Source organism: Gobio gobio (genome assembly GCF_949357685.1).
Source record: "Gobio gobio genome assembly, chromosome: 11".
Lineage (NCBI taxonomy): Eukaryota > Metazoa > Chordata > Actinopteri > Cypriniformes > Gobionidae > Gobio > Gobio gobio.
In genome coordinates, this window is record NC_137104.1 from 23669522 (window position 1) to 23691947 (window position 22426).

General features: G+C 37.1%; 1 protein-coding gene across 4 annotated transcripts in view; it reads right to left on the reverse strand.

Moving 5' to 3' along the window:
- Positions 1 to 295: 295 nt before the first annotated feature.
- septin7a (septin 7a) overlaps positions 296 to 22426 on the reverse strand; it is a 54507-nt gene continuing 32376 nt past the window's right edge. Inside the window, exons 4-14 of one of the 4 annotated variants that reach the window (XM_079829801.1) lie at positions 20264 to 20364; positions 19984 to 20118; positions 18674 to 18791; positions 17164 to 17256; positions 12769 to 12865; positions 10747 to 10798; positions 9677 to 9802; positions 9178 to 9198; positions 6774 to 6909; positions 6096 to 6241; positions 296 to 1834 (exon numbers count right to left, since the gene is read on the reverse strand). In XM_079829801.1, coding sequence (XP_079685927.1) covers positions 1798 to 1834; positions 6096 to 6241; positions 6774 to 6909; positions 9178 to 9198; positions 9677 to 9802; positions 10747 to 10798; positions 12769 to 12865; positions 17164 to 17256; positions 18674 to 18791; positions 19984 to 20118; positions 20264 to 20364 — 1062 coding nt within the window. In that variant the 3' untranslated portion in view covers positions 296 to 1797. Of the gene's footprint in view, positions 1835 to 6095; positions 6242 to 6773; positions 6913 to 9177; positions 9199 to 9676; positions 9803 to 10746; positions 10799 to 12768; positions 12866 to 17163; positions 17257 to 18673; positions 18792 to 19983; positions 20119 to 20263; positions 20365 to 22426 lie in introns of all 4 variants that reach the window. The other 3 variants (XM_079829800.1, XM_079829803.1, XM_079829802.1) reach the window with 3 other exon arrangements.

A 22426-nucleotide genomic window follows, 5' to 3' on the forward strand; every position in this document is an offset into this window, starting at 1 on the left:
TTAGGTTGCAAAGCAACATTAGTCATTTTCATTTAGTTTAACTTGATGTACTAAAATAACTAAAACTGAAGAAAAAAAAAGTATACTTTTTTTTTTTACAAAACACAACAAAATCACCAAAATGAAAAATATAAAGAGACACTAATTTAAAAAATGTATAAAAACTCAATTATAATAAATAATACTGCCTCTAAACAGGTGAAATGTCAAGCAAATCAGCAAGTGCATTTTTTTTAAAATCTGCTTATCAAGACTGGTGGTTTCTGAAAACAAAACAAAACCTAACACACTTTTTAAAAAAATAGTTTGTATTTTAAAGTGAGAGTCCACAGATTGGTTTAAGATTTTTTTTTCATGAATGTACAAATTATGAATTTAGTCAATTCAGCAAAAATAGGAGTTTGACATCATGGCAGACCTACATTTCATGCAGCATTTGCTGCCCCCTTCCTGTCAAACCTATTCATTACCAAGACACTTTATGTTCAGGGTTTATAATCTGCATTCACTGAGCTCAATGAGCAGCATCTGTGGCATGTTGTCAGATACCACAATACATTTGACTCATAAGTGTGAAATGAAATTGCCCTTACAATAGATGTCAATGGCCCAGTCGTTTTGCCTCATAGATGTACAACTGTTTAATAACTGTTATGCATCTTGATCACTTACAAACCCCACTCAGTATATTAAAACAAAACAACTCATACTATTCAAATGGCATCATCACAAGTTTATTATGTGACTTTGTACAATAAAAATGAAAAAGCAAAACAAAGAGAAACAAAATTATAAAACAAAGCTGCAGAGGTACATGACTGAAAGCTAAGTGTGGTATTGGGGGAGGCCAGCTCTGGTGGAACTCGGTGCCTATAGAGAGGAGAGAAGAAAAAAAAAAAACTGGCCAAGAACACCAGCTCACTGCTCCTTTGTCAGTTTACATGACTAAGAACAGAAAACACCGCTGACGGTAGCCAACAGACAAGAACAAATCACTTACAAAAGTCTCATTATGTGTGATGTATCCTCCTTTTTTAATTTGCATAATGTCGTACAGCACTTCAGTACAGAAGGATCCATAGACAAATCATGTGACATCCATAAAGGCTCTGTAGATGATTGCGTGCTACCGCTTAAAGCAAACAGTGAACTGGAACATTATATGAGAAACAAATTAAACATGACAAAATAATAGTAACTGGAGAAATGAATGGCTAAGGTCCATGGCTAAATAATTTAATTTACACACATATTGGAAGAGCTTAACATTTCAGGAAGGGAAAAGAAGCCACAAAAAAAATAGTTGTTTAAAAGGACAGAAATGCCTGAGGTAAGATTCAGCCTTTAGGTTTTATTGATGTGGCCAATCAATATGCAGTTGGAGAGGAGGAAGTGACCTCTGGATCTAAAAAACACTAAACAAACGTATGATGCAGGAGGGGAATTTTTGACGTATTACAAATTCAAAACAGACCCAAAGAGGTTATCGTTTCATACAATATTGCATATCTCTGAGAAGTATCTATGCTTTTATTCATTATAGATTAAGTGCGCTTCTGCGCTCTCAGTTTCTGTGAGGTCTGGCGAATGAATCAATGCTTTTAGATGTGGAAAAAGAGTTTAATGTGTGTTAAGTGTTTCCAGATCAGGGAACACTGTCCCCACAAAAAAAAAAACAACAACAACAAAAAAAAAAACATGGGGCATTATATAAATGTTTGATCTTGGTCGACAGACTGACTTGAGGGTCCAGGCTGGTATAATTGGCAACTAGAATGTGGTGATGGTTCAAGTGGTTTAAAAGATCTTTTTCTTTTTGTTCTTTTCCAAGGTCCTTTAGGATTGAAAATAAGAAAAAAAGGAAATTAGAAAAAAGAAACATTGGCAGTCATACTTTATAACAGTTTTCAAATATTGCGCAATATTTTTAATTAAATGGAACGTTCTTTTTTAGGACTGAATAAAACATGCATATACAAATAATAATAATAAGCCATTTTGTTTTAATGTGCTGTTGTTACAGTGTAATTACACAAATAAGTAATATTTAAGTGCTCCTATAATGCTATTTTAAAGGCTTCTAATTTAGTTTTGAACAAAAAAAACACTGTAAAACATATTCACTGCAGCATCACCTCTTTTATCAGTTTCTGAATCAGTCAAATAAAGGATTCAGTCTCTAAACCCCTCCTTTCTGAGAGCCTACTCTACTCTGATTGGCCAGACGGTCAAGTCTGTTGTGATTGGTCGCCTATTACCTTATTTGAATTTCAGCTCTGGGGGCTTCCTCAGTGTTTGTATACACAAACGGTATCAATGTCATTAGTTTTACTGTATCAACTGACCTTAGCCATGATAGTGCCATTTTTATTTTTTTGACAGGAATGAAAACAAGGGCTGTGAGGAATAGAATAAAGTACATTCAATGGATTGTACTGTTGTTTAACAACAATTAGATTGTTCAACCAACGATACATCAGTTTTAAAAGTTGTGAGTAGGGATGCACCGAATTTGAAATTCTGGGCCAAAAAAAAAAAATCAGGATGCATTTGGTCGAAGCCGAAAATGACTTAAAATTAATTATTAATTTCCTATTTTCTTATAATTGTATTCATATTAGACTTTTTAATTAAATTTAAAAAAAAATATTGAATCTGAATTTAAAAAAAACATGCCAATAAAATAAAATAACCACACTTTTATTTAAAGTAACGCCAAAATTGGACAGAAAATATATTAAAATAATATTAAATATCAATATATTATTCTTCATTCAGTTCTATGCAACAATCAGACTTAACGGATTAATTTTTTGATCAATTATCAAAATAAAGTAAAATCATCAGAGTATGTGATGCTGCATGAGAGTGAAACCTGAGAGCTTTCTCTTTCGGCCAAAAAACAAAAATACCATTTCTGGCTGAAATTTCGGTGCATCCCTAGTTGTGACCCAGGACCTTTATACAGTGCGTGCCATTGTAAAGACTATTATGTCTACTACTATCCCTCACATCCTCGTTTTCATCTGCGTTAAATTCAATATGGCGTCTAAGCTGACTAAGGTCTATTCAAGCTTGAGTCTCCTCCTTAGGAAATGCATGCTAAGTGGATTTGAAAACATGTTGGAAACACAAACAAAACTCCTCCAGGCCTCAGATACAACTACAGTGTTTAACTTCCGACTGCGATCTAAAGTGGATTTTGATTAAATAATGGGCATTATTTAGTGCTTTATAATAAACTGAATGCTACACATGCTTAGCATTTCTCCTTCTTTATTGTTATAAAAATGCCCAGAGCCACATGAAAAACGCATACAAAACATAAATCGTCGTAATCATATATTTCATATACTTAATGTTTCATCTGTAGAAACGTTTCTCTCAGTTGTTTATGTGCGGAATCGTGCTGCACTCAGAGCATGAGTTATGATCACATAATATGATTGACAGCTCTAAAGCAGATGAGCTCCCGGACTCATAACAGACACGCACGGAAGAATACAGTGCTCTGTACGCCTTTTCAAGCTCTTCAGATCGTATAATTCAGTGGAAAATAAATATACATATATATCATGTTAATCTGTATAAAGAACATGTAAGAATAAATCAGTTCTCAGACACCAATGATAACACTCAACATCCATTCTTTTCTCTCTTCTGGAATGCTTTTCATTGGTGTTTACATAGATTTTCAAAAAGTGCCACCACTCTCACACTTTTGTGCAACAGTAGCGGCTCGGGTAAGCTCAAATCTAATTGAATAGCTCGTTTCATCACACGGGGTGACAGTGAAAAAAAATAATCGTCACACTGGTCGGAAAAAAAAACCTTGCTTTGTTGCGCTGCGATTGATTGCACCCGGTGTGAATAGTTCCATTGGGATCTATTGTTTCTATCCACAGACCGTAAAAAAATATGGACGACGCGACTTCATTCTCTTCCGCTGAAGAAAAGTGAAGCCGCCGGAGGTCCGAATGTGGCGCTGACATCTTGCGCAGATGTGGGACAGAGTCTGCGCAGTAGTGACCTCGGGACCGGAGTCTGCGCAGTAGAGTGCAGGAAGTAGAGCCGCGATATCAAAAGCCCGCCTACACTCTCACAGATGCAGAATAATTCATTATGTCGGTGTGAAATAAACAGTCATAGAAATTTACCATTTACCATTTATTAATTCTGCCTAAAATGACAGAAATAAACTTTGGGAAAAAGTTATATGAAGTGTAATTTGATTGTTTAGTTCGTCTCGCATCCATTAGAATACACGGAAGGGCGGGGGTTATGACCTATAATGGGACCAACCACCTGTGGGCGATCGAGACGCGTCGGCTTCAGTTTTTAACAAGAGTGCTGCAGGCTTGTTTCAATCCAAGAGTGCCATTGCGACATTTATTCGCATTGCTCAATTGTGCCTTTAAGTTATAGGAACTAGCCACCAGGGCAGTCCGAGAACTAAAAAGTAACGAAAAAAGTATTATAGTGTTTGTCGTGTGGTTGATGCCCAATGTCGCTAGCTGAGCAGAAATACATAATTATGTTTCGTTTGGTTCCTTCAAAGTCCAAATTTCCTCCTTAGCGTTAAGGTTGAGAAGTGCCTGGACTTTGGCATCGGTCCACCAATAGGGGCTTTCGCCCCGGGTGGTTATAGGAACTTGCCACCATGGCGGTTCCCAAGAACTAAATGTTCCCCTAGGGCTGTTTTCCTGGATGCATTCGTACCGCCAGTAGGGACTCTGAAGTGAAGTAAGTCGTGCTTAATGCTGTGACTTTTATTTTGAAGGCGCGATGGTCATTTATTTTGATGGGGCTGAGAACGCCAGAGATTGAGCACACAATGCTCCAATCCTCCGTCTTCATTAGTTTACGATCTGTTTAACAGTTCTGTCTAATACGTTATTAGATAGAACTGTTATACAAAGAAAGTAGACCGTATATGACAAATTTTAGGGTTTGCCGTGTGGTTGATGCCCAATGTCGCTAGCTGAGCAGAAATACATAATCATGTTTCACTCTGTCCCCTAAAAGCCACATTGGATTTTCTACTTACCGTAAAGGTTGAGCGGTCCATCTATCACTGTTTTCCATGTTCATGGAGTTAGTTTGTGGAGTAAATATATAGGCTATACATTTTATAGTGATGACGATTTCAAAACAAAGCATCATGAAGCTTCGAAGCGTTATGAATCAGCGAGTCGAATCAGCGGTTTGAATCGCCAAATTTCAGCAGTTTGGTGGTTAGACACGCAATCCGAATCATGATTCGGCTCACTGATTCATAACGCTTCGAAGCTTCATGATGCCTTGTTTTGAAATCATCATCACTATGCAAGTCGTTATTAAGGGTTTTTTTGCGCACAAAAACTATTCTCGCCGATTCATAAAGTTATTTTAGAGCCACTGTAGTGAGATGGACATTGTAATGACGTCTTTAGTACCTTTTAAGTGTCTTGAGAGTGTAAAGTGCCATTGTGCCAATGGAGGCCTTACAGAGCCATTAGATTTCAACTCAAATATCTTCATTTCTGTTCCGAAGATGAACGGAGGTCTTACGGGTGTCGAACGACATGAGGGTAAGTAATTAATGACAGAATTTTCCTTTTTGGGTGAACTAACCCTTTAAGCCACTGGTAGTTCCTATTGTGCTGGGTAAGACCCTACTAATTTAGTTCCCCCAAAAGGCGTTCCTAGAACTAAAATGGTTCCTGTGGTGTAAACACTTCTGCCATTAGTTATAGGAACTATGAAAAGGTTCCTCCGGTGCAGAAGCCCCTAATAACTCCATCTGTCCTGCGCTTTGATCTTTGAAACTTTGAAGACCTTTTACATTCACAAACAGCTATAATACACACTGCATTAAAGGTAATATCTGAAAAGCATAATAGGGGCATGTACTTATTTTTGGGTTAAGGTTTGGTTTAGTATTCGTTGCATGTAATTATTAAACAATAAGAAATACATGTAACGTGTAACAACAGCACATTAAAATAAAGTGTTACCTAACATGAGTAATGTATTCTAGAATTTCCTTATTCATGAAGTATGCATGCAATCATTTTACTTTATGCAGCTCACTAGTTTTGTAAAAGTGTGTGTACCTGGAAGCGTCCAGTTTCTGCTGCTCCAGCATGCGTTGTTGGGCCTCCCAGCTGACCTTTTCCTCCTCGAACTGACGTCTCTTCTCCTCCAGCTCCTTGTGCTGGGCCTCCAGGTTCTTCTTCATCTGTTCATGACGCCGCTGCAGCTGAATAGACAAAGAAAAAAAAAGTTTACTCAGAATAATTTATGATGCGTACAGCATAAGGGGCTGTTCACATAGGATGAGTTTTTCCATTCCAATGAGCTAGTTTTCCATTGTTTTTCTATGTAAACACGTGCTAGACGGACAGCGACACAGCGATACAAGTACATTGTTGTCATATGAACTCATTCAGCTCGGATATCATTCTGAAAATACAATTATTGTGCAATATTAATGACATTTTGTGAAAAACCATTGGCTAAAATGGTATTTGATATCACTCATTCATCATACAGGAAATGTAAAGTTGCAACCCATTGCGTTGTGGGATAATGTAGTACATGCAGTATCTCATCCAAAAAATCTGAATACTGTGCACAGAATACATACTGCAGAAACAGTATGTAGCTCGGTCAAATATTAAGAATATTAATGCACAAATACACTTGAGCTCATCTTTAGGAAACAAACACTAAAAGGTTTCCAAGACAAACTACAGGAAGGTTTTGTTGGGTGTGTGCTCGTGAGGTGGTACCTCTGCCTCAGAGTCTTTGAGTTTCTGGATCTTCTCCTTGACCTTCATCTCAAACACCTGCTCCATCTCCATTTCCATCTTCTTCATCTTTGTCACATGATCTCTCCTCTCCTCCTCCATCTGTGCCAGAGGGCTCCTACTTACACAAACACGCACACACACACAAAAACACCGCACGGGCAGGTGCACAAAAACACATTCATTAGACTGTTTAATCAAAAACTTTGACTTTTACAAACAAAGGAGCAGTAGTGGAAGAGAGGACCCTGGTGGGGAAGGTTTTAGGACCCAGTGCGGTTGTCTGAGGAATGTGAGTTAGTAGGCTGAATCGTGGCTGTGTTAGTGTGAGGCCGCAAGATCAACACCGCTCAGATAGCACACAAAGCCGAAGTAACTTATAAGAGCAAATTAACCTGGCAAATAACATGGGCTGCAAAATTACAAACAAATAACTAGTCAAGATTATATACAGATAATCCAGAGCTGAATTACGGAGGACTGAAAGCCTGTACATACTAAGTCTAATGCAAATATATGGAGCAAAAATGTAAAGAACTTAATGCACATTATCATTATTCTCTGGAAAACAAGTTATACAGCAAATAAAACAGGGTTCCTACACATTTTCCATTTCAAAATTCCATACTTCAACTCAAATTACTAAACATCTCTTGGCTTTTGGACATAAATAGTTCTGGCATTATTTTCAGCATTATGGGCCAGATTTACCAACAGCTTGTGCCAGCGCAAACCCTCTTTTGCCATTAAAAAACTGCTGTCAGGATTTACTAAAGACTAAAGATTTTACTAAAGAAAAATTAGTGCTGAAAGGCTTATTGCATATGCATTTCTAGGAGTTTCACTTTCAGACACAAAATGTTTGGGAGGAGATTATTTAAATGAATCATGCAAGGTGATTTACTAAGGTTTGCGCCAATTTACTGGCATTTGCCCCATTATTTACCACCCAAAAAAAGCACATCTTAACCCAGACGCTAATTTGCACTGCTCTTGGTAGATTTCGTTGGTCAATATGGAAATGATCTGACTGCTGTGTTCTTTAATTTGTGTGTCGTCAGTAGATCACGCGCTGAACTTTCCACTCTCATCTGCATTTTTTTTGGAATTGTGCTAATTTGTCCCGTTTAGTAAATCTGGCCCTAAATTTGGTATATAGTACAGTCATCTGTAAATATCTTTTTTTCATTGGTTTTCTCAAAGTGATAACATGCACTTATATGATGAGAAGAAACCTAAAACTAGGGTTGCATGATAAATCGCAATTAAACCGCATGCGATTTGGCAAAGGCTGCAATTATTGAATGTGCAGTGAAGCACGGCTGTGATCAGTAGTAAATGCTGCTCCATCTGCAAGCCATAGGGCGCTCTCACGCAAGGTACTCCAAATATGTGCCGCAGAAGTACAATAGTGCACGTCCTTCCAGGAAATCCCTATGAACATCATACTATCGGTGAAACGCATTGATTGATGAAACATGACTAAATGTGTCTCATGTTTGGAAAGATGTTTGACGCGTGTTGCTTATTCAAATGCACGTTTTAAGCGACTCAAACTCGTAGTGATTTAAGAAGGAGCAGCATTTACTACTGATCACAGAGCTGTCCTGCACTGACAAACTGCGCAAAAAAAAAAAAATGCAATTTATCGTGCAGCCCTACCTAAAACACTTTATAACCTGCATATATTTCACCTCTGATACTTTAATTTGAAACTGTAAATGTGGTTTGATGTGGCAGAGTTACCAAACAGCAAATGTTCAAAAGAGACTCACTTATGATAAAAACAGTTTTGTGTAATGAAAATGTGTCTTGAATTCATTCATCCATGTTCGACAATCACTAAATGATCACTAAACTTTTGCCATGAAATCACTTTCCTTGTATGATATTTTATTATTATTATTTTTTTAAATTCTTAATTAAAACTGAAAAGTGGGGAGTAGTCTGGAAAGACCTCAACCTAAAGTGTAGGAACCCTGCTAAAATAAAATAATACACATTTTTACATGCAAAAACTTGGTATGTACAGGCCTTAGCTCCTGTCAGGCAGCATCCAAAACAGTTTACCATGAACAAATCCCGAGTTGCCTAACTTCTTATACTAACTCAATAAAGAAATCCTTTTAATTTTGTATCAAGACTGCCAGATAATAGAAAGCAGGATAAACCTCCTTAAATTGTTTAAATAAAGGAGGACATAAAAGGTACCACACTACAGAACAGCAGTTTTACAATGTTCCTAACACAAAGCTGGAACTAGTTACAGACAGTAAGGAACATTGAGCAGGATGCCGACTCTGAATGTGAACAAACAAGGAGAAAAGGGGAAAACGGAGAGCAGAGGAGAGAACGAGACAAATGTGAACTTGTGCATGACACTTACATGCCTTCAACTGAGTCAGATCTAAAATAAAAAGACACACACACACTTAGCATGCTGCATCATAGCAGTGCATCATGTTACAATGTTAGCAGCTGTATAGTTGGTCCGCTCTAATGCTTTGGTTAAGATGGGCACTCTTTAGACAGAGCTGTACACATGTGGATGTGAATGGCCGGTTAGCGAGCATTTGGACTGTATTTTTAGGGTTAGTGACAGGTTTGTGTTGAGGGTGAACAGCTGTGGCTGTTAGGAAGCCTGGATGTGTTGAGGCGCTGACTTCCGCACTATAAGCATGTGTCAGTCTAGCTCTGGGGTCCAGGTTAAGGCGTCTTTACACTCTGATCCTTTACCGGCATATTATAACCACAGACATGACACCATGGTGATCTGCTTCATGTACATGTACAACTGACATCAGAAAACAGTATTGGTAATGTATGTACACTTAAAGAATGGTTTAAAATAGGTTCTCAAGCTTGTATAAGTGAAAAACACTCACTTTGTGAGTTGGCCTCTGTTCTTGTTGTTGTCTACGCCGTTGTAAGTGACAGCAGCCAGCTTCCTACTGCGATAGTTCTCATAATGGACATTGTTAGTCACGTCCTTCAGATCCTGCATGTGAGTTCTGCGATTGAGGAGATACAATAAAACACGTATATGACAGATTAGTGTCACAGCATGTTCGACATATACTCTATTGTGTAATAGTTTTAGGTTTTATTCAGCAAGGATGCATTAAATTGATCAAAAGTGACAGACATTTATAAGGTTACAGAAGATTTATTTAGCAAAAGATGTATAATGATTTCGACAAAAATATTAAAGGAATAGTTCACCCATCAACATTTACTCAAGTTGTTCCAAACCTGTATGAATTTCTTTCTTCTGCTGAACACAAAAGAAGATATTATGAAGAATATGGGTAAACAAACAGTTGATGGACCCCATTGACTTCCATTAGTATGGGAAGAAAAAAATACTATGGAAGTCAATGGGGCCCCATGAGTGTTTGGTTACCCATATTTTTTTAAATATGTTCTTTTGTGTTCAGCAGAAGAAAGAAAATCATACAGGTTTGGAACAACTTTCATTTTTGGGTGAACTATTCCTTTAAGCAGTACAACTGTTTTCAACATCGATGATAATAAGATAATAATAAGAAATGTTTCTTGTGCAAAAAAATATGCATATTATAATGATTTCTGAAGGATCGTGTGACACTGAATACTGGAGTAATGATGCTGAAAATTCAGCTTGGTCACAGTAATAAAATGCATTTAAAAATATATTAAAATATAAAAAAAAAACGTTATTTACATTCTAATAATATTTCACAATATTACTGTTTTTTACTGTATGTTTGGTCAAATAAATGCTGCTTTGGTGATCATAAAAGACTAAAAAACATTAATTTTACAGACCCCAAACTTTTGAACACTAGTGTATTACAGAAGACAGATGAATCGCTCTAATATGGAAGAACATTTTTGAAAAGACAGTTTGGAGAAATGATGAGAATTCCACCTCCATCATCAGGTATTAGTGCTGGTGTAGATTTATGTTACATACCTGATGAGCATGTTTCGTAGGATTGTGAAGTCACAGTGCTCCCCATTCTCCACTAAAGACGAAACAAGTAAAAAGTGAATAAAGAAACAGCGACAACATTACACTACAATATCCATTAATTCCTAATGCGAAATATGGAGCAAATGTTTGCAGAAACACACACTCAGTTTAGTGCACAATATCATCATGCTCTGAAAAAAGTTATACATCTAGACGAAAGGAAAAAAAATCATGATTTATATGCTTGAAAGACAAACCGAAAACGATATTTTTTTTCAAAAAAACTTCCTCATTTAAGACAAAAATAAAAAACAAAGTAACTGACGTTCTGTCATCATTACTGTGCTACTATAATGTATAAACTGACCAGCAGGTGGCACCCGATCTGGCACTGACTTGTGTCTCCTGCTGCGTGTGCGTCACTTATCGAATGAATGAAGCAGACCTCTCCTTCCTTCCCAACCACATGCCATCTGTGTGCTTACATGCCGCTGAAAGTATCTCAGGCATTCAAAACTCAGCCTCTTAAAACAGATAACCCTTGGTTTCAAATACAGTAAACAAACCCATGACCTTCCTGATCACACTAGTTTCTATCGGTCTAGAGCTGACAAGCTCTGAGCTCAGACACAATAACCCTGATCGCAGTACGGGTCGCTTGAGAGGATTTGGCCTGACAACTCTGGTGTTATCAGAGGTCAAAGAAAAGAAGAGGAAGTCCGTCCTGGCATCACCTCCGTCCAAACTGCTTTGGTGAGCGAACAGATGTGACAGAGTCTAATCAGCATCCTTATCTTCTGCTTGAAATGCAGGAGCTCTGAAACATCACTGAACCTTCATCGACAAAGCTTCATTCATGGTTGTATTTCATACTGTATGTTTACGGCATGTCATGTGACAGGCCCTACAGGAGCTCTCGATAAAACATCAAAAGACACACACTTCCTGTTTGCAGATCTGAAGGCTTTCACTTACTGCCCAACCCACTGCACACCCTAGAGTGTTGATCACATGACCCCAAACACAATCATTTCATTATGTCTTTCATTTTTTAAATGTCACTTGTTTATTCTTTCGTTGTTATACTATTGTTATACAATGTATGTTAACTGAAACTAAAACTATTTTTAAAAAAATTTGCTGATTAAAATAAAGCTGTCAAATATACATAACGCTTTTTTAGTGGTTTATTTTGATTTTTATTCATTAATATTATTTATTTATTTAAAATTATTTATTTAAATTTAACATTTTTACGATTTGATTAAGGTCATTCACTATTAAAGTTCCAGTCTAGTTTGGAAAACCCTAAATTGAATTAGAAATATAATTATAATAAATAAAATTATGACCCAATAATCTTAAGAAAAGAAACCTGAACTAAGTTTAATACAGTTATCAGGCATCCCAGTCATCTGACTATGATGCATATATAATGTCATTATGATATAATCAAAAAGAAAATCATTATTGCTGGTCTTCATTGATAATTACAAGTTTCGTTACACTTTATTTTAAGTACGGAGTAATATTGATTAACTACTTACTATAGGGTTAGTGTAGGATTAGGATTTGGTTGAGGGTTAGTTGCATGTAATTATGCATAATTTACTGTTATAACTATAGCAACTACATGTAATATATATAACAAGGACACTATAAAATAAAGTGTTACCCAAGTTTCTTTAATGCTCTTATGACAGGAAATGATTCATTGGAGGCTAAACATTGTCTGGTGGATGTGTCACAAGTTAAAGCTTTCTGTGCTGTCAAAGGGACTGCTTTTATCATATTCAAACTGCACAGTAAGATGAACATTACTGTCCGTAGGGACAGCAACAATAGCCTTAGCAAACAACACTAATGAAGCCAAACAACTACATTCAGTCCATACATGCATCTCTCAGACTCAGCATCACTGTGTTTGGGGAAAGATCTGCTGTGTACTAGAGTACATAAACACCCTCAGGGTCTGTCCTGCCCTACACACACACACATCAAGGGGAGGCTTTCACCCCTTACCTTCTGCCACGCCCCAGGGATACTGCCTCCCTCGTACACGTTTCCCATTGACCTCGATGATGGTGTTACTGCCGACCACAGCCAGGGGCAGACGGTCCTGAGGGACACACAAACACACATACATGTAACATACAGACATGTTTAGACCCAAAGAGACTGGGAACATCAGGTGGCTGATATTGACTCGTAATGTGTATGTGTATGTGTATGTGTGTGTGTGTGTGTGTTTGACCCATTTCCCTGATGGGCTGAATTAGGGAGTCAATATTTGAGAAGTTAGTGCAATTAAGTTAGCACAACTAAATATAAAATAAAATATATTAAAATAAAATAAACATTTAGGATTAGTTCACTTTTAAATAAACTTTTGCTGATTATTTACTTGGATGAAAAAAGTCCAGGGTTTTTCTCCATATAATGGACTTCAGTGGGCTCCAAATGGTTCAAGGTCCAAATGACAGTTTCAGTGCAGCTTCAAAGGGCTTTAAACGATACCAGACGATGAATCTAGCGAAACGATCAGTTTCTGCGAGAAACCGAGCAGTATTTATGCTATTTTTTTACCTCTTAACAGACGAACGCGATCGTGGTCATAGATGTATACGTAGATGCCTCATTAGCGACTGCACAGATCAGTAGAATGAGGAATCTACTATCGATATATCTCTGACCACGATCTAATTTGACCTCACTTTCCGGAAGTTATGGCGGAGCTCAGAGACGATCGCGTTCGTCTGTTAAGAGGTAAAATAATAGCATAAATACTGCTCGGTTTCTCGCAGAAACTGATCGTTTCGCTAGATAAGACCCTTATTCATCGTCTGGTATCGTTTAAAGCCCTTTGAAGCTGCACTGAAACTGTCATTTGGACCTTGAACCGTGTGGAGCCCACTGAAGTCCATTATATGGAGAAAAACCCTGGACTGTATTCTTCCAAAATAGGGCTGCAACGACGCGTCGACGTCGTCGATGACGTCGACTACGAAAATACGTCGACGTGCGTGAAATGCGTCGACGCGTCGGCGGCACATTATTTACGTTCTAGAATGAAACAGAAGATCTAGAATAATGGCGGCTTCTGCTCCCGGGCATAGTGAAAATGATCATTTATCATATAAAGCCAGAACGCGACATTCAAAAGTGTGGGAGTACTTTAAACAGAAGCCGAATAAAACTGTGCTTTGTTTGCTCTGTAACGCCGGTTTATCACTGCACGCGGTGGCAGAGCAGGTGCTGTGCGCGTGGAGAGCGGGAGCTTTCACACTGCCAGTCAGTGTTGCCAAGTCCGCTTTTTTTCCCGCGGAATTGGGCTACTTTTACACTGTTGCCGCGGGCTGTGTCTCATGTCCGCGGGTTGAAGCAAAAAAAAACACATATTTAACCCCCCGAACGCGATGTTTACCAGAGAACCTCCCCGAAATGCGATTGGGCTTGTTTTGAGCTAATTTTGAGTAACGAATGGGTGGGTTTGTTGTGTAAACCTGGCAACCCTGCTGCCAGTGTTCTCTCGCGCAGCTGAACCGTGGCGCGTGTATTGCAACAGACGGTCACATTTTCCGGTGTTTTTCTCCGACCCCAGTACGTCTCGTGCTTTTATTTATTATGGGCTGCATATATCTCCTGTTAATGCGACCCGGTTCCCCTCTGTCCCAAACACATATGGATAATAACATGCTGTATATAGGTTGTTTGCATGATTAAAGTAACATTAAAGTTAAGATATGCCTCTAGCTTTAATCATTTAAATGTGTCTTTGAAGTTTGGGCAAAAACTTCTGGCAGCTTTAGTCGTTGTTTATGCACATGTATCTTCAAAATAGACGACTAGTTCTACATTAACACTATGCTGAAAGCTCCTGTATGTGAACCTTTTGCAGATAAATACAAGTGCATTTTCTTTACTATTGACATAAATCAATAAGTAAATCATACTCAACTACTATAGCAAACAACTTTTCCTAATTAGGCCTACTCTGTATAGGCTACATTTTATGATGAATAGTAGGCCTATCATTATATATTATGTTTAAAAAGCTTCTTGTGTTCATATATTTCATTATAAAATGGCATACTATGTACACTACCCTTCCTGAAATACAATTAATATTGTCATCATTCATTGATTTCATGTTAAAATAATATACAAATTCACTACCCTCTTTGAAATACAATAATCAGTAAAAAAGAATAATAAGATTAATCTGGAAAAATAATCGTTAGATTAGTCGACTAATCGAAAAAATAATCGTTAGATTAGTCGACAGAAAAAATAATCGTTAGTTGCAGCTCTAATCCAAAACCTTAATTTCTTTTCGACTGCAGAAAGAAAGACATCTTGGATGACATGGGGGTGAGTAAATTATCAGCAAAGGTTTATTAAAAGTGAACTAATCCTTTAACTGAAATAAAATATTAAAAGTGTTGAACTTTCAGACAGTCGCCAAGGAGACATTTCTCATTTTAATCTCATTTTAAGAAGTAAAATAACTAAAACCAAATAAACTAAAAATATAAAAATAAAATCTAATTCAAAATATTAAGAAAAACTATAGTAGTATATCAATGATACTAAAATAATAGTAACAGTTTCGACAAAAGCAGCGCATGAGGTGTTAGGGATGGGTCAGGATGGTCAGCTTGACTAGTGAGAATATTCTAGATTTTTTTCTAATAGTGGTGCTATATCATATATTCTAGATCAAGGGTATTCAATTAAAGTTCTAAGAGTTCCGGTCTCTATATTTCCTTCCACGCAGAGGTCCAGACAATACTTTTTTGAACAGTTATACATTTCCATCGGGGCAGCCGTAGTACTTTGTAAAATAAAAATTCCCCAAGAGCCAAAGCAGTGAAGCCTAAGAATTAGTTTTCACCAATATTTACCAAAAAAAGTAAATATTTCTCCCAAATGGATATGAATATAAAAAGGTTAGATCAGATGTTTATCAGGCTATTCATTTTTAAATTAAATTTTTTACATTTAGACCCCTACGCGTATGGCACATAGAAGGCCTTGGGACTGAGAAAATATACTGGGGTGTGCAGGGTTTACCTCTATCTCTAGAAAAGTATGGACCATTTTTATATCTTGTAATAAACTACTAAAAAACAAACTAGTAATCTATAATCAAAACTCTCATCATGAGCACAACGCAAGTTTTTTGTCTTCCTTTGCCATCTCCAAATAATTTTCCAAAATATAACATTGTTTATGGAATGCTATCTTAATATGCTTATTAATAATTCTAAATGTATGGGGGGAAAAACTAAATGTCTAAATGCACCATACGTTAACTCATCACAAACCTGTTTAGTTAAATGGTCAGAGTCATAAAAATAATTGTATTTGCTGCATTCTCGTTTTCTGCAGTGTTTTAGCGGAATTTTTTTTGTTTACTGTTGTTAAAATAACTGCATCATCTGCAGCTCTTAATGTGACACTTTATGACTTTAGCGAGAGAGAAAGAGAGAGAGAGAGAGAGAGAGAGAGACATAAAGAAGCAACGCACACACAGCAGAAAGGGCTTGAACAAAGTGTGTTTGGCTCTAGAAAAAAACATTAAGAGGATGTAGCGCCGAAAGATCATTACCATAAACGACCCTGAGCGCTTTTTCCCCCCTTGTTTTGATGCCCTGCTCACTTAAAACTGTAAAATGCCACAATTATGTCCCAGGCTGCCATTTGAATTCCACTGGTCTAGATCTAAATATCCTTTACATTCACACCCAACCAGGTGTGACTTGGTGTGAATCCGATTCAGTGTTATTTTTGAATTATTTAAATACTAATATAGTTGTATGGCTTTTATTTTGATATTTTTAGTTTTCATTTTAAGTTTAGTGTCCTTTTTAGTAATTTTGTTGTATGTTATATATTTTTCAGTTTTAATTTTATTTTAGTTATACATTTGAATACCTCTCCTTAAACTTATTTCAGTTATATTCAGTTTTTAATTTTCATATACCTTAAGATTTTCATTGAATATTTTAGATTTTATTTTAGCTTAATTTCAATGAACAAAAATACTTTGAAATGGTTTTTAGTTAACAATAACATCACTAATCTGATTTATCTAATTTTCCACAATCAGTCTCGACTCATCTTTTGGTCCAAAATGGATTTTGGAAGGGAATCTAAAAGTACAACTCAAAACTCTGCAATTCAGCTTAATTCATGCTAGCAAGCTGATTTGAACCACTAAATTAAAACAAACTCCAAGACACCGTTGTTTCGGACAGATTTTGTTTGAAAGTACATCATGCTCATTGGTTCTTCAATTTTTTTTAAGCATATCAGGGTCTTAACAGTATCTAATCATTCAAACAACCCACTAATTAGCAAATTTCAATGTCAGTATGGAAAGAATCATTCATCAACCATCATGAACACACACACCTTAATCTTCTTCACTAGCTTGCTCTCCTCCTCATCATCAGTCTCTGGAAACTCATAGATTTTGATCTTATGTTCCTGGATCTCTCTCATTATCTGGAAAAAGAGGAAAACAAAAAGGACAGAATGAAAAATAAAGGATAAAATTGGTGCTGACAAGTAAAAAGACTTTGTATCTCCCAGCAGGTTCTGATGGCTCTCAGTGTCACTGGTTTGAGAATGCATTTACTCTCAAAGGAGTCAGCAAAAACCATGTGTGGACAGATTTATCGCTTGTGTTATGATGTGTTCTCACTGCAGCCGCTGTGACATGCACACCACTCACTTCAGATGTTTTGCAGATGTTAAACTGTCCCACGTGCATCATCTGGGAATGCTTTCATGATGCTGTGATCTGACATAACTCCTCTATCTTTATGTAGGGCTGTTCATCATTGAGGTCAGTCAATATCAAACTGAATAGAAGCTCAATGTTTGTTTATTTGCATACAATTTTCTTTTCTTTTAATAAATAAATAAATGTCAATGAACTATGTACACATGGGCTCTGTTCCAAAAACCTGGTGAGCTTCCTAACTAAAAAGTATTTTAATTTATCACAGGTGCAATAGCTGACACAAAGGCTTAAAGGGATAGTTCACCCAAAAATGAAAATTACCCCATGATTTACTCACCCTCAAAAAAGTGCATGCAGCCATCCATCATAAAAGTAATCCACACGCCTCCGGGGGGTTAATAAAGGCCTTCTGAAGCGAATCTATGGCTTTGTGTCCATATTTATCCATTATTAGACCCCCGGAGCTGTGTGGATTACTTTTATGATGGATGAATGCACTTTTTGGGCTTCAAATTTTCGGCTGTTATTTACTGCCTTTATAATGCTTGGAAGAGCCATTTTGGACATTTTGTATCCAATTGTATTAGTCTGAAAGAAGAATCGTAGGTTCATTTTCCTTTTTGTGTGAACTATCCCTTTAAGCAAAAGTATTATAAGATATTGGGTATCATTCAGGTTTCAGTTGTTCCTACATTTTAGTACAAAAGTTCAAGTTGTTTGTGAAATTGTTTGATCTCAATATGTTCCGATGTCACATTTATAAAATAACTTGTAGTGGTTAGAAATTTTTGGAATTATGTGAATGTTAAAAATGGAGTGCCCTGCATTTCACAATGCACATTATTTATTTAGTGACCTGTACCGCAGAATTAAAGCAAACTGTTCTGAGCCTGATGAAAATCTACATTTTTTAATTCCATTTAATGCATTGTTTAATATTGAACGATGCATTTAGATTAATTATTCAACGCTGATACCAGCACCTATTCGGGATTCAGTAACATGGCAGGGACGTTAAAATCTGTTTACAAAAAGCTTACGTCTAAGAGTCATAGATTGGGTGGAAAATGATTTAAAAAAAAATGGATTCCAAAAAGCCTTGTTTATAAGTGTGCTTTGGGGGGAGAAAAACTCTAAAATCCACAGGTACAGTGTTTGGCATTTGCACACTCTCACCTGCTTCTTGAACTGTTGGCACTCCTCTGGAGTCAGTGTGTCTGCTTTTGCGATGAGAGGGATGATGTTCACTTTTTCATGTAACCGTTTCATGAACTCAATATCCAGTGGTTTCAGTCTGACAGACAGAGAGAGAGAGAGAGAGAGAGAGCGAGAGAAAGAGAGAGAGAATATGAGATTCTCTGTGTTTGGTTTGAAACATTAAACTGAGTCCAAAAACAGACGCATAGGTCTCCTCTGTAGTGCAGTAGTGAGGTATCACATTCATTTCACACTGCTGTTTGGCAGCTTGGCTGAACTTGTAGCTCGGCTCTTAGTAAAGCCATATGTGCTGCAAGAAGAGCAATAAATAAATGTCAGGAAATTCATTTGTGCTTGTCCACTCAGGCCAGTGTAACTTTCACAGCTTTATCCATTACACACATGCACACAAACGCACATGCTGGATTCTCACCAGCAGGTGAAATGGTGTTTTTTTGGGGGTCTCTTGATTAAATTAAGATTAAAATATATGTTTCAATAGGAGAGGGCACAGTGACATTTTACCAGATTGACATTCTGAGGAACTGGGGGTAGGATTTCAAAGGAAGGATTAGTGATTTTTGGCATTTCATCCACTGAGAAACACTTGTGTGACTGAAGCATTTCCATGCAAAACTATCCACTAAGGTACTGGGGAGTTCTGACTGGTTACCAAGACACTGCTATGGGAGCTGCTTTAAATGCTCGAGCAGAATGGATTCTGATTAGCTGCCAATGCTTTTATTGCTCATCAGCTGGAAAAAAGCATTCTGAAAGTGATTCCAACGATATCGTTTCTCTGTACCGTATACTCTGTTATCGTTATAGTTGTGGCGTGAACTCTGCTATTCTTTAATATTGAGAACGATTTTTAGAACTAAATCTTTATCGTTACCTTTATAGTTATCGTCCTTGGTGTGAACGGGCTTTTAAGGAATTCAAATTCAAAACCTTAAGTATGGGCAAGCCGGACAAACACTGCTAAATATACTTGTGTTTTCCTGACTTCTCAGTGTTTTCTGACTTCCTGGATGTGCAGACAAAAACAGTCAGAGCATGACTTTAGGAATCTCTGAAAGAATCTCTGTTTTAGGCCTGGCTTTGTTTTTATGACCACTTGATGAGTACAAGATTTAACTTGCACAACAAGTCATCTGACAAAAACTTTGATCTCGTCTTAAAATGCTGTCACTGTAATAAATCCTAATGTACTTGGCATCCCTTTAGAGCTCACCTCAAAAAGCCCCTCCACACAAAAAAAACGAACAAAACAAAAACAGAGTGCCTACCCATGACCAGAGGGAGCGATGAAGTACAGACAGCAGTGCACTCGGCTGTCGGGCATTTGGCGTCTATTGACGCGTGACTCTGCGTTGAGGTAATCCTCGAATTTGCTGTCAATGTGGTCGGTGACAGGCTGCCAGCTACAGAACACATAATCAACATTGACAGTTAACACGGAAATGTAATATAAACAAATTAGCCATCTCTCACTTATTAATGCCAATAATGAGGAGACGCTTAGGTGTTTACATACGAGATGCAGAAAATACACAAAATCACACTTACCAGTTACTGTTATCAACGGCATCTCCAAAGCCTGGCGTGTCCACGATGGTGAGCAGCAATTGAACTCCACCCTCTTTAATCAGTACCTTAGACTGCTCCACCTGAAAACAACCAAAAAAAGCATGACTACACATGTCACATGACCACAAAGCAACAATAAATTAAAGCACTACTAGCAAAACACATTTAAAAAAAAGCACAAAATCATAAATATTGATTTCTAAGTAGGAGTCAGGGCTATATGATCATTAAGAAAAAGCACAACATACAAGAACAAAGCAAAGCAAAGCAAATTAAGGCCTGTTCACATCAAATCCAATGTGACCAAAACACACGCTAATTCTGATGCACATGTATTCATTATTCTCTAGAAAAAGTTTGCATTCACACACTTAAATGCAAAAAAATACAGATTTCACATATATTAATTTCTTTTAAATACAGTCAGCAATTGCTTTTCATAATGTCATATCTCTCCATATGCTCCGTATTCACTCAAATTGTTTGTAGCCTCAATGTACTCAAAATCCAACATGTTTAGCTCAATGACAGTTTTGGACACATTATCTAAAGCTAACGTCTTACTGGTTGACAGGTTTTTGTACTATATGTAAGGGGTTCATTTTGGGAACGGGAACGGATTTGAAGCAGATACTATGCAAACAGCATGCGGGCAAACACTCGTGATGAGCACATACGCTCAGGTTTCCATTCAATCATGAAGTCAATATCAGGGTCTACAGGGCTCAAAACAACCATTCAGAGGTTTTTATATGCGCAATTAAGAGCAGTAAAAAGGGAGAGCAAAGATTTTCTGCTTCTGATAGGAGTGTGGAACAGTTAATTGGCATTAAGCCTAACCCTAACCTTAACCCAAAGTTATTTCACTTTTGCATAACTTGCTCTATGGACAAGAATGATACCTAAAAAAAACAAAACAAAGTTGGGTAACCTAGTCTAACTCTTCTATCAATAATAGGAGCTTCTAAGCCACATATTGTAAAACAGTCCGAGCTCAACAGATTCAGCCCACATGTGTGTAACCTCAGCTAAAAGAAGCTGAAGCCCACACCTTTCCATGTGCACCATAAAGCAGCTTTGGTCTGAGACTGTGGCTTCTGGGTTTGGGTTGTTCAGGGCTGTGTTTTATGATTTCCTCCTAAACAGCCCTCTGCGTTCCATGGCTCGGACGGACACCACTAAGCCCAGTGCAGGAAATTCATTTCATGAAGCACAACCTCCAAAATTAAACGTGGCCAATGTCGTCTTCCAAGCAACTTAGGATGGAGAATCTACACTCATCCAGAACTGAGGCTGTTTTTAGAAAGCATGCAAGACATCTGTCCTTCATGTTGTTTAAGACTGTGTGAAGTAAAAATGTTTATTTTACAGATAAAAAAAAAAAAAGTTTTATTTAATGGATTCATTTTAAAACGATCAATTCCCAATTATTTTCAGGTAAATATCAGGTAAAAGAAATATAAATTTACTGCACATACTGCAAAGTTGTAAAGTGCACAATAAATAAAGCTATTGTCTCCCAAAAGAAAGAGTTGACTCTGAACCACCTATACGAATCGTTTGCATTTCGAATCTCACTGCGTGACGGTTCTACGTCACTAAATAATACATTTGCATAATGTCCGCTTATGTTGTACGTTGTCCGCCCGTGAACAACTTGACCAGCCCTCAAACACGACATTTTACTGACAACTGCTTCTCAAAGTTCAACGTGGGATTCGCAAAACGCTTGCTCTTGAAAGATGGGTCAGTACCCAGTTTATTTGGACCAGCTTGCTCTTCAGAATCACAACCTGTAAGTATGAATAATTATTGATGTACATTTTCTACCGGATGTTCGAAAAACGTAGTTTTGTGTTTTATATTGTGTAAGTTTCCGGCTAACCAGTTCACTCACATTATTACTGTCTTGTCTCTATTTGATTTTTTTTTTTTTTTATGGATTCATTTTAAAATGATCAATTTCCAATTATTTTTCAGGTAAATATCAGGTAAAAGAAATATAAATGTAATTTCAACTGCTGTGTTATTTACTATCTAATTAAATATTGTGATATATGTATACCAGCTTTATATCGGCCACACTGCTCTTTACGATATCGGCATTGGCCATCAAAAAGCCTATAATTCAGGTGTAATCTG